Source organism: Melopsittacus undulatus, chromosome 4 (genome assembly GCF_012275295.1).
Source record: "Melopsittacus undulatus isolate bMelUnd1 chromosome 4, bMelUnd1.mat.Z, whole genome shotgun sequence".
Lineage (NCBI taxonomy): Eukaryota > Metazoa > Chordata > Aves > Psittaciformes > Psittaculidae > Melopsittacus > Melopsittacus undulatus.
Genome location: NC_047530.1, coordinates 96,619,089 through 96,632,706, shown reverse-complemented (window position 1 = coordinate 96,632,706; position 13,618 = coordinate 96,619,089). Strand labels below are relative to the sequence as shown.

The following is a 13,618-nucleotide window of genomic DNA, read 5'->3' as shown; positions in this document are numbered from 1 at the left end:
GGACCTTTCACTTCCATGTGAATCTGCTCCAAGATTTTGCCAGGCACAGAGGTGAGACTGCCTGGTGTGTAATTCCCCACGTCATCCATTTTCCCCTTCTTGAAAATGGGGCTTATATTTCCAGTCATTGGGAACTTCACCTGACTGCCATGATTTTTTCATGATTTGTTCTTTATGTACAAGCTAGAGCTACTATCCAGTTTGCACTTCTGCCATCTAGTAAATTCTATAAAGCCCAAGTAACTCAGCTTAATCTTCTTTTGTTGTGGGGTGACCTAAGTAGGTCATAAGTAGAACAGCTTACCTTCTAGGAGGTGGAGTATGTATACTGTCAGTCATTTAGCTTCAGATTCATCTGAGAAACAGTAATTTGATACTTTGTAAGCAGGTAAGTGCTAACATTAGGCCTTTGCTTCACAGATAGTTACTTGCACAGTGATTATTTCCATCACATTATCCAACTGAAATCAGAGCTGTCGCACACCGAGGTGACATCCATCATGGGCCAGAAACTTACATGAAAAAGCATCTTCTCGCTTGCCTAGAAAGGTGGGACCAGATGATTTTTGAGGTCACTTCCCACCTGTGATTCTATGATTCTATGCAATACTTTGTTGTCAATAAGACTCAAGCAAGGGGTAAATTTGACAGTTTTGAAGAGGCAGCTTGAGCTGTACTTAAATATAGTAAAGCCAGGACTAAGATTACATGAACCTGTTTCACTTTTGATCTGGCTGATGTCAGCATAGTCTCAAATGTGCATGTCAAAGGCAATGAGATTACTATCTCATATGCAACTCATGTAATAGGAGTATCAATTTTGTTTTGTTTTGAAGATGGTAACTTTTGGTACCTGTGGAGTGTAATTGAAAAAAAGACTGTAATACTTCTTTATGTTCATTTTGTCCCATTGCTCATTTTTTTAGCAACGTAAGTATGTATTGCATACTTTTTCTTGATTACTACTTCCTTCAGTTTATTGCAGAAGTTCGTAAGAATTCTATATAGGTTGCTTCAAAATTTCCATTTTAAAAGCTCTTCTGAAATCTAGAGAAATGCTGATGCTATTTTTATCATATCCATGATGTGTCTTTGGATTCTGCAGAAAGCAGAAAGCCTTAAGGTTAGAGAAATGCCTTTTCTTTGTTCCCCCAAAAGCCACTCAGCTATAAGCTGCTACATCTCTATTTCTCTTTGTTATTCACATTACTTCAGAAATTTCTGGCATCAGGAAAATAACACGAAAGAACACAGGAATTTTCAAAGAGCTTGTCTATGCTTGGACATTGCAGCAAAGTGGCAAAATGTTTGATATTTTGAGCTATCTTCCCATGTACACACTTGGCTTTTATACAGAGGTGAATGGAGATACAGTTGTAGGATGCTAATGAAGGTATTTCTGCATGGCTGCTGTGTATCAGCTATTTCAGAGTTTTCCTTCTCAAAGATAAGCTCTAAGGCTTGACCACAGAAACCCCAAGTGGTATTTTGCAGGAAGCATAGTCCAGTCTCTTCACTCCCCTTTGGTGGGTACATGGAACCACATCTTGCCCTATGGTCAGCACAAAAATAGAAGACAACTTTGGTGGAGGACTATTGATGGTTTGCACCCTCAGTAATCTCACCTGACCTCTGGGTTGACAGCCTTCCCTCACTTGCAGTGACTGTGCCATTGTCCTTCTGTGTGCTGACAGCTACTATGCTGCAGTAACGACAGTACAAACACTGCAGAGAAAATCTTCTCTTTCTATTCTTTAAGGTATCTGCTTTGAGTTCTAGTTAAATAGCAGCCTAGAAGACTGCAAGCAAAATTCATAAAATCCTTAACAGTTTTTAATAAGGTTTTAAATGATTGCTCTTCCATACGAGGAAGCCACAGATTTACAATTGGCTGTACAACCTTAATTCTCTTTCCCTAATTATGCTTTATGCTACAGTCTTTCATGGTACAGACAGGGTGTTTTTTTTTCACAGTGGTAGTGCTTGATTTAGGGCAAGGATGAATGCAGACAGAAGCAGAAATAATGTTGCACAGTGAACTGTAAGTTTTTCACATCCTAAATTTTGAGTGCCTTACTTTGGTCTGCTTATATTTAAAATCAGTTTTGGTAGGCAAAATGACTTTTACTGAAACAACTGTATTGGTAAAAATCGCAGTATTGATAGAGTCACAGTACTGACAGAGGTACAGTAATGTAATATTTCTCTTTTCACATAAAAATTATGATAAAGGTATAAATCATCTTTGTCCCTCCTGTCTCATGGAGATAGTTAAAGTCTACTGTCCATCTTTCTGTCTTTCTATTAGACAGAAACCTGGGGAACTCAGTATGTTGAACTTAAAGAGGAATCCTAAATACAGTGTATTTGTACATTCAGAAGCAGAAAGAACTGACTACCAAAGGACTATTTAATCCATTAGTGAAGAGGCAGAGTCAACGCAGCAGAAGACTGAAGTCAGCTGAGAAATTAGGCCTTAATTTTTAACATACAGAATGGTTTACTGAGAGAAATGGTGGATGCTGCATGTCTGGATATCCTCAGATTAAACCTAGATGTCTTTGTGAAAGGTGAATTCTGTTCCAACGAAAGTGATTGAGTTGAAAGCAAGGCATAATTGGGGTAATATAAAAGCCCATGATTCAAGTCAGACTACATAGTCAGTTCTTTCTGGTTTTAAGAATTCTGTGAAACCTTGTTATTCCCTCAGTGCAATTTCTACAATACTTTTAAATACAGAAATTTAACCATCCATTTGCTAGACTGGGAGCAATAAGATGTTTCTTGGCTTCTGTTACTTGCTCTTCAAGCTTTTAAAAGTATTTTTATTTGACTCGATGTCTCACAGTGCACCTAAGGGATGCACAAATAGGCTGTCAGATCATATTTTGTTGTTTCTAAAGTGCATTCACCATTCCATAGTTCTGTCCTGACTCACAGCATGCAGCATTGGAAATGAACATGGGTCCTCGAGACCATAATCTGTTGGATTAATATAGATGCAGCCAAAGCTATCTGACGACAGTGTTTTCAAGCTCTCACTGATAATCTGGTGTGAATGTTGTTAAAACTGATGTCACTAAAACCAAACACTTTAACACTTAATTTTGAACTGTGAACTTCAGATTAAGTAGTTTTTAATCACATTTAAATTAGCACAAAGCAAGCTTTTTCCTTACTGTGATCTGTTTTACTGGTAACATTTTCAGATCCTGTGCTTCTGCTGCCCAAACATAGCCAAATTTTGCTCAGTTACTGAGCTGGATAACAAAAGTCAGGCTTTGCTTACCGGTGTGCTGTCTCCTTATTAAACCCAATCCGGTATTTGACTCTGTGAGCCCAAATATTCATCTTCTGGAAATTACTCACTCAGAAGCCAGAACAGTGATATGCTCAGACCAACACAAATACTTCAATGCATTCATGCACTCATGTAAAATAAAAAACAGATAGTGAAGATGCAAAGATATTGTTTGGCTTTAAGTGGAATGTAAGAGGTAGGTCAGCAGTATCCCAGAAGGTACCTTTAAGCCTCTTCTTGAGCAATAGTAAATGAAAAGAAAAGCTAAATAAACCAGAGATGTGAGGCAGTTAAAGGTAAGGACCCATGCTAACTTTATGAAATGACAGTTGCTTTTATGCTACTTTATATAATAGCTCATTCTTATGAATAGCCACATCTAAATACATATGTGATTTCAAATTTCCTTGCCTTGTGTTATATAATGAAACATCCTTTCCACACTTTGGTGAATTTATTTTTGCCTTCACTAATTCTCACTGAATTTCCAGTTCAAGGTGTCTTTAATGAAACTCTGGATATGGTGACTGGGTGCTATATATTTTGATTTTATCCGTCAGTTCAATTTATAGTCCTCATGATAGAATTTTTCAGAGCTGTGTTTTTTCAAGCTTGTTTGTTAGGCTTCTCCTGCATTGTAATGCACAAAAGTAGTGTAGGTTGATAATTTAAAGAACTTTTAATGAATTGCACCTTCACAATATATTTTTTCCTGCTCTTTCCACAGGACGTTACCCGAAACTAGTGTTTCACTTTGAACTGAAGAGAAACATCTTGTATTTCATACTAGAGACATATGTGCCATCAATCCTATTGGTTGTGCTCTCCTGGGTATCATTTTGGATAAGCCAGTCATCAGTTCCAGCCAGAATCTGCATAGGTGAGAAGCTGATGATAAAACACAGCAAACCAAACTGAGTTGGATCATTAAGATGCTTTCTTTATTGAGTATATATGGCATCTACTTCAAATGTTGCAAATGCTTGAGTTTTATGGAATTAGTTTTCTAGTTTGTCATCTGCAGTACATTCTGAAGACTCCCCTTAAAGCCTTGCTATTCTTTTCCTAAGAAAATGTCTTCAGGAACTACAGGAGATTTAGAGGCAGGGGAGGCTGCTGAAAGCAAAGAAGAAAAAGTAATTTTTGAAATAATTTCAACATATTTAACCACATGGTGTGCAGAAGCAGAATTGTGAGACTTTTGTGAGGTCTAATGATACATACTAATTAACAGATAAATAATAAGAGAATTAAAAGAGATCAATTATAATTAATTTCAAATAAAGGATATTCTGAAAGGGAAATAATGCAGTTTTGATCAGAGTGCAGGTGGGGTGGGGAAAAAAACTCCTACAGAATAGAGGAGAAAGAAAGATTTCACATCAGATGGGCAACTGCACTGAGAAAAATCATACCTGAATATTTTCAAGGGAACATTTGCACAGTATTGCAGTAGTAATGTGTTAATCATAAATATACATTCTATGCCACCAAAATATCTCTCATTTTAATTTCCAGTCTTCTCAGCTTTACAAACACTTCTCATAAGTGTTTTTAAGCATTTAACTTGAGAATCACAAGTTCATTTGAAAATCTTCTTTCCAAAGCATGACACATTAATTGCTGTGGCATACTAGATGTTCAGAGAGCCAAAACTGTCTTGTAGAGGGCCCTTGCAGTAGAGGCCCTCATTGCTATCTGTGTTTTATCAGAACCTATATTTTTTGCATTGCACAGGTGTTACCACAGTCCTTACTATGACAACACTGATGATGGGAGCCAGGACTTCACTCCCAAATGCTAATTGCTTTATTAAGGCAATTGATGTGTACCTTGGTATCTGCTTCAGTTTCATCTTTGGAGCACTGTTAGAATATGCAGTGGCTCATTTCTGCACGTTGCATCGACTCAGTTCAAAGGAAGTTCCAAAGGTATTTTATTTTTTTACTGTTATCCTGCAAAATAGACTTTAATGATACCCACTAAAGAGAATAATTTATCTTAGCACTAATGGTAAATGTATTTAAGGAATTTTCTATTTTGGAATAAGGGCAGTGAAAGCAGAATATCCTTAAGAAAATATAGTTGTATAACTGGACCTTTTTAGAAGACATCAAACTGATACACACTTCCATCATGATTTTTTTTTGGGCATGGACTTTATGGCCATTTATCAAACGATGTGCTAGATGTATCGCAAAAATCACAGACAGTTGTTGTCTCCCCTGCGATGTATCGCAAAAATCACAGGCAGTTGTTGTCTCCCCTGCAATAGCATACATTTACAGTTTAAAAATTAGAATGAGATTAGGGACTTAGTCTTATTGCAGTAGAGCAAAAAAGAAAAAACAATATCACATGCTGTTTATGAAACCTTCCGTGCATGCATGGTACATACTATGAGACAACCTCAGTTATTAAGTGTATATAGCCTTCAGCTTACACCTCCTCTTTCAACATCTGCAGCTGAAGCTCAGGCTGGGACTCACTTTCTGTTCTGCATCATTATTATAGCAGCACATTTTGCTGCTCTAATGAGCAGCAAATCTTCTCACAACCCTGAAATACTGTGAAATATACTTAAAATAAAAGGGGATCAAATCAACATAGGCATTTTTGAGCCCAGTGGCTGTCATCTTGCTGAAATAATCAGGACAGGTTCATGAAGAAGTTTCGTCACATCTTCCATCTTCAGTATTTAGTTTTCACATAAGCAGTGAAAAAGAAATCACAAATTGGAAGCTGGTTGTCTTGTAGCTTTTAATGATGGAACAGAATCTAGTATGCATGATTGGAAAAAATCAAGCAGCTTCTGAAATTTCTGGATGAATAGATAAAAGGAAAAGATAGAAAGTGAGAATAACAGGAAAAAAAGGCAGAAAAAGGTGTGGTTGAGTGCTATGTGGATAAATGGCCAGAAGAAGATTCTGAATGACTTCTTTGCCTTGTTCTTCACCGGCAAAGGCTCTGACTGCACCACCTAAATCTTGGAAGGCAGATGCAGGGACTGTGAGAATGAAGACCTTGGGCCCACTGTAGGAGAGGATCTGGTTTGAGACCATCTTAAAAACCTGAATGGGACCTGATGAAATCCATCCGCGGGTCCTGAAGGAGCTGGTGAATGAGGTTGCATGACTGGAAAAAGGGAAATAATAGCCCCCATTTTCAAGAAGAGGAAAATGGATGACCCGGGGAATTACAGACCAGTCAGTCTCACCTCTGTGCCTGGCAAAATCTGGGAGCAGATTCTCCTGGAAGGCATGCTAGGGCACATGAAAAAGAGAAAGGTGCTTGGTGACAGCCAGCATGGCTTCACCGAGAGGAAATCCTGCTGACCAATTTGGTAGCCTTCTATGAGCTGCTGAGAAAAATTCACAGGAAAAAAGAGGCTTATAAAAGGTGGAAGCAAGGACAGGTGACCTGAGATGAATACAGGGATGTTGTCCGGGAAGTTAGGGACCAAGTTAGGAAAGTGAAGGCCCAATTGGAGCTAAACTTGGCAAGGGATGTTAAAGATAATAGGAAGGGATTTTATAGGTATGTAGCGGCTAAAAAACAGACTAAGAACAATGTAGGCCCCCTCCGGAAACTTTCGGGAGAACTGGCTACACAGGACTTGGAGAAGGCTGAGGTTCTGAATGGCTTCTTTGCCTTGGTCTTCACTGGCAAAGGCTCTGACTGCAGCACCCAAGTCTTGGAAGGCAGACGCAGGGACTGTGAAAACCTAGACCTTGGGCCCAATGTATGAGAGGATCGAGGCTGCATCAAAAGGAGCGTGACCAGCAGGTCAAAGGTGATCCTGCCCCTCTAAGCTCTGCTCTTATGAGACCTCACTTGGAGTATTGTGTGCAGTTCTGGTGTCCTCAACATAAAAAGGACATGGAACTGTTGGAACAAGTCCAGAGGAGGCCACGAGGGTGATCAGGGGACTGGAGCACCTCCCATATGAAGACAGGCTGAGAAGGTTGTGGCTGTTCAGCCTGGAGAAGAGAAGGCTGCATGGAGACCTCATAGCAGCCTTCCAGTATCTGAAGGGGGCCTACAGGGATGCTGATGAGAGACTATTCATCAGGGACTGTAGTGACAGGACAAGGGGTAACGGGTTGAAACTTAAGCAGCAGAGGTTTAGATTGGATGTAAGGAAGAAATTCTTTACTGTTAGGTTGGTGAGGTGCTGGAATGGGTTGCCCAGGGAGGTGGTGAATGCTCCATCCCTGTCAGTGTTCAAGACCAGGTTGGATGAAGCCTTGGGTGATATGGTTTAGACTGAGGTGTCCCTGCCCATGGCAGGGGGGTTGGAACTAGATGATCTTGAGGTCCTTTCCAACCCTAACTATTCTATGATTCTATGATTCTAAGAAGGAAGATTGTTAACTATCTAGGCCAATCTATAAGAAATGCCTAAGCAAAGCTCTTAAGTAGGTTCAAGAAACAGGATATTAAGTTCAAACCAAGTGGAGAAGCCTAAAAACAATGAAGATCATTTGTTTTGTTTGGGTTTTTTTTTTTTTACTTTTTTTTTATGGCTAGGTAGTTCAACAGTTAATATGGGGGTTTGGCTGTTTGAATGATCTGTCATTAGATCTAGGTGTGTGGAGAAGGACTGAAAAAAGAACACAAAGCTAACCCCCCAGTGGATTTTAAAAGATACCATCTGATGGGGGAATGTCTGCAAATGGGCAAACACTCGTTTTGAACAAGGGTTTGAGTGGAAAGCCTGAAAGTAATTTTTCTTGGCAAGGTAGCATCAGTTATAATTCCCTCTGAGCATATCCATCTTGTGAAGTAAATGGTTGTCATTTTGCTCATACAGCAGAAAAAAAACCCAAACCAAAAGGCAGCTTATTGGAGGTTTGGGTAAGAAAGTGTTTCAGTGCTTGGATGATTAAGCATCTTTAGATCTGTGAAGGGCACTTACAGCGGTCCTTGCTTCACCTGCCTGTGTCAGATTCCCTTTCATCTAGGTCACAGGTTCTGGTGCTTGCAGATGGGGAAGACACGGGAACTTGTGGATTTGAAAGACATGCATAGAAATAAGTTGAGGTACAGCTCTAAAATGAGGAAGGAAGAAAGGCTTAAGGATATGCTTTTGTGACGGACTTAATGACTGAAAGGAATGGTCTGTCACCTTAGGCATGTTTGCTGCCTTCTGCTGTGCATCATGAGTAAGCAAGCTGGTCCTGGGCTACACAAACACAAGTGTATAAGGGGGGGGCGCAGTTGATTGGTCCTAGATCAACTCAAGGAACTGCAGAATAAGGAAACTTCCTGTCATGTCATTTTCCTACTGTACCGAAGGACAAGCACTGCTTACTGAGCAGGGCGCCAAGGAGAGCACACCTGACTTGCATTCCTTATTTCTCACTGTAAAAAAACAGAGTATCACAAGGACAGAAGTACCATGTAAAATCTCATGTCATTGTTTAGCAGGTGCTTAACAATTTCTGTGTATTATTACCATGTGTTTTCCTCATTATCATATTCTCTTTTAGACACAGGTTAATTGGAAATCTCACTTCCCAGTTTGTTATCCTCATATGCGAGCTGATACAGAATTTGCACTCAGAATTATGTAAAAAAACATAGGAGGTGAAATGAAAATGTAACCTCTGGCTTATATAGGAATTAGTTGTACTGGTTTACTTTCCGGTTTGCTCTTTAAAGCAGTTGGGCTCTGGCATATCAGGTGCCTTTGAAGCCCTTGGGATCTCTGGTTTTGAATATAAACTGGTGAAAGTGCTCATCATATCCACACTCTTGCAGTGTCTCATATGACGTGAACCAGAACCCACAGAGACAGCTTCAAAACTAATGGCAAAAAGCAGAGGAACCACCTGCTGAAAGGAAGGTCAGGCAGAATATTCCATTCACATCAAATGCATCACAGACTGCCTAAACAGAAAGGTTGCATCTCTGGAATCCTCAGTTATTCCCTTGTATTGCCAAGGTGTGACTTGTGCCCTCTTAAAAACCAGAAGATTACTCCTTGGACTTCATCTGTCTTTCACCTAAACCTCTTCCTTTTGGTCAGAAAGGAGAAAGGTTTGTAAACTGAAAATCAGGTTCTAAAGGGCAGTGTCCAGCCAACGTGGCATTTCAGTGCAAGCAATGTGCAGCCCTTATGAACACTGCGTAAGCTCCAGGTGGGCAACACTCTAGGTTGAAATATTTTTAACCTTGAGCACCTTTGTTATTCCATGGAAGTGACAACTTTCCTCAATTCTGTTGGCTGTTAGATGTCAGCAAACACTTCAGTTAGTATAAATAGCAGCCATAGTTGCAGGTGCCACATATAGTGCTTTTCAGGTGAGGTACAGTATATCTCATGGATGTTACCAATTTGGTATCCTGACAGAACCCTCCTTACTGCCAGCTGACAGTTTTTAATTGTCAGCTGGAATCCAGGGAAAACTTAGTATGACATTTAAAATTAGAGCCACAGCTGAACACCTGCAACACAAATTATTATTATTTTCAATAATCAAAGCCAGCTTAGTCTTTTATCACATTCAGTTCATCATAGTGAGTTAGAGAAGTCCCTTGATAGCCCAGGTTTATAAAACTGCAGGTTTTTATAATCTAACAGTTGTAGTTCTCCTCAAGACTACTTTTCTCCTTTTCAGACAATGTGATACAGCACTTTTGCTGTAAATTTATCTCTGTTCTGCGAGTGCCCTGCCTTGTAACACTGTAAACAGAAACAAGTACATATACACCGTGTATGGTATTTTCTGCTCAAGTACTAACTGCCTCTTGGGAAGATGAAAGGAGTTAAGAACAACCTAATAAAGGTCAGCTTCCTGTGGATCGTTCACATGAGGTTGTGTGAAAAGAAAAATAGCACGTACACAATGTCCTTTCATGCTCTGCAGTAAAACTAATTCTGTACATCTTTTAGCCAGCCCTACCTGAGAGACAAATAGACTCTTACACTGAATAGTGCCCCAAATCCTGTAGTTTTTGAAATATAGATATTGTTTTGCTCTTTTTTCCTTTTCTAAAAAAATGAGAACGGGGAAAAAAAGTCAGGACTCTTCTGGCAGGTTTCTTTATTTTATTAACTTTTGAAGCACCAAGTGCATTCATTAGGCTGTCACTCTGGTGCCTTGTTTCAAGTGCCAGGCATTGCTGACAAAGGCTTCTCTGCCATCCTCAGTGCTTCCCTCAGCTGTGTGAAGGTTTTGAAGCAGAGGAGCTAGGTATTTGTAACAGCGGTAGGCCCCAAGTAAAACTCCAAGTTTGAGATTTAGTACTACCCTGGAGACTGTTTAAGGTTCAGAATGGAATTTTATGGATTGATCCTCTTAATGCTTTATAGGCAGAATTTTTATCCTGGCCTTTGGTTTCAAAATGCTCACATAGCTGTGGGGAGGCTAGGTAGAGGATGAACAAGGTTTTGTAGTCAAGAGTAATTTTAGGATGATACATTTTTGTTGAGCTACGTTTATCTCTCTCAAATAAAATATACTGGGTTTTTTTTGGCAAATTGAAAGTGAAAAGCAGTCATAATCTATTTTTCTAGCTCCATCTGTTCTGTTTCATTGATTCACAGCAGTCTGAGGGCATTGTCCAGACTCCTCTTTAATTTTCAAAAATGTTGCTAATTTTAAATGATGAAAGGCTCAAGAACTGTGCCATCTACAAGTACCCTGGGCAGAAGAGCAATTCTGCACCAGCATGGAGATTACTCAGGTGGTTTAATGAGCTTTCTTTGACTTTAATAGGTGGGATATTTCTAAATGAGCTTTTTGTGTGGCTATACATAGGGCTGTGCATTTCAACTTTTCTAAAGTTTCTCTTTGTCTAGTCTCATGATGTAAATGGAAAAGGAAGATTGGTCAGAAGAAAGAAATTCTGCATTCCACATTTCACAAATAATTTTTTAGCCTTTTTCTACTTGCAAGCCACTCACTGATTTGGAGAAAATTAAAATGATGTGACACCTGCCTAAGTTAAAATGCCCCCTCCTCCAACTATACAAGCTTAGATGTAGTTTATATACATACTTGGAGCCAACCTTTGTTGCTTTGGATCTTCTGGTATCTCTACAATATCCCAAACAAAACTAAATACCCCAGAAATTTCTTGAAAGCTTATGCTTAGAGCTGAAGCTGCAGCTGATGTCTAATCCTGTGTCCTCTGAGTCAGTAACAGTAAAACCGCTGACTTCAAAGAGTGAAGATTTCATACATGAACTTCATGGCTCTGAGCCATTTCTAATCAAAGAAACAAAACCCACCAGAAGGCTTATATAGCAGTCTCTAAAGAGCTGTCTTGATGCAGCGAAGCACTTAAAAACATGCTTAACCTTTACATAACTTTGAACTTAAAGCATGGGTTTCAGGGCTTGAAAGATAATATATGAGCTATTTAGTACTGGATTACATCTTCATGATCCTCTTTTTTTGTGTCTTTTTTTTTTTTTTAAGTGATTGGATTTTCATCACAAAACCCTAGGAATAGAGTAGCTAACTGCACAGAAGGAAAGTATCTTGTATTCTGGAGTGCTTGATTTGGGGTGCAACCAGCCTGACTAGGTGGTCTGGCAGCTACCCCACCTTCTCCATTTCCAGACTGGGCTTTGCTTTACCCATGTTCTAGACATTGGCGTTTGCTGGTATTGCCCCTGAGCAGAAGACAGCTTAATATTGTGCATTTCATGGATTTGCTGCAGAGTTAAGTAGAGCTTAGTGGGCCATAGCTGAACAAATCTAGCTCTGCTTTACAGTCCTAGGAAAGCTTTTTCAGGAAGATGTTGTTTAGGTCAGTGTTTTTCCCATAAATGGAGGCTTTGAAAGCTGAAAGGAGCTCTGTGGTGTGCATAGGTGATCACCCTTGAAATCAATGAGCAAGATACAAGAGTTGTCATCAGAAAACCCCTATTATTTGCTGTAGATCTAAAATAAATAGGCAATGAAACACACACTTAAGTATATGCTATTTTGTTTCCTATAAGGATGAAGATGAAGAAGCTGAAGAAGAGAGGAATGGAGTCTTGGCAGCAGTCACTAACAGTTGCAGTACCCCTGACAATATAAACAAGATCAATTCAAACAGAAGCAGCAAAACCAACACTGACAGAAAAAGGGAGAGAAGTAAACACAGTGGGTGTACTTCACTGATGTCAGTAATGAAAAGACTTTTCTGTATCTTTGATTGCTTCCATGTTAAGAATCCTTACCACATAGACAACTATGCCAGATTTTCTTTCCCGTTATCATTCATCATAATTAATGTGTTATATTGGGTATATTATTTGTATTTTTAAATATTTTAATGTGTAAATTCAGTTTAAAGTTTAGGAGGTGGATGTGGGAGGGGAGGTTGCAGAAGAAAGAAGTTGCATTTGGATAAAGGGATATGAAAGGACATGCTATCTTTTCAAGCTTTTCTATAAAGTTTCTTGTTAACTCACTTTCCCACTGTTAAATGACTGTCACTCGAAACTGACTTTCCTATTAGCATGCATGTCCCATATTAAGCTGTTTATCAAAGGGCAATAAGTGCTTTACAAAAAATCAAATTGTCAACTTTGTAAAGTGAGAATTACATTATACTTGTTTCTGAACTTCATTGAATACATTTGAAAATAAAAACAATGAAGTGTTGTTTTCCTGCTATGCTTCTCCTTCTAGTTTTGTCAGTAATGCATAAATTTTCCAGATTATATGAGAAAATGTATAATTGCAGATGAAAGTGGTTTGGCTTCAGTAAGAAACAGCTTTGAAAGTATTGGCTGTCAACAGAAGCCAAACAATATATGTATCTTTTTAAGGTCACAAATATGTACCGAGAGTCTCTCCTACATCTTTAGACAGAACTCCTATAGGTATTGATGACATTTTTGAGTAAGTGCAAGACAGAATATAGAAATGGACCAGATCCAAAACGTTTAGATCCAGAGAGATGCTTTTCCCAAGTGAGGACATGCTTAGGTGCTGGCTGACCCTTGAAGGAATATGGCCATTTATCCTGACATTTACAGTCTGTACTCTGCTCAGTCACAACTGTCCCGGTAACTATTATGCAGAGGAAATATTTGATATGCTTTATTTTCATTTTAACAAATTCTTCCTGAGTAACTTGTAATTAAAAACTTCATATAAAGGTGAAAATCTTACTTCTTGACTTGAAGAGAAAACCCTGGCTATGCAATAACTCTTGATTGAAAAGGGAAACTTCTACAGGGAGCAGATCATGACCCTTATGAGAGAATGGTTAAACTTGATGGAAAACTGTAACAGCTTTTCTGAGTTGTTACTTCACTGACAGATATTGCAAAAGTTATTGATATGGCAACCTGTTCCTTATACTGCA

General features: G+C 39.0%; 1 protein-coding gene across 1 annotated transcript in view; it reads left to right on the top strand.

The window, feature by feature from the left end:
* LOC101868355 (gamma-aminobutyric acid receptor subunit pi-like) overlaps window positions 1-12,569 on the top strand; it is a 41,158-nt gene extending 28,589 nt beyond the window's left edge. The window contains exons 7-9 of the mRNA XM_005144066.4: window positions 4,029-4,181; window positions 5,039-5,232; window positions 12,258-12,569. Of these exons, the coding sequence (XP_005144123.3) occupies window positions 4,029-4,181; window positions 5,039-5,232; window positions 12,258-12,569 (659 nt within the window). The remainder of the gene's footprint in view (window positions 1-4,028; window positions 4,182-5,038; window positions 5,233-12,257) is intronic.
* The last annotated feature ends 1,049 nt before the right edge of the window (window positions 12,570-13,618 follow it).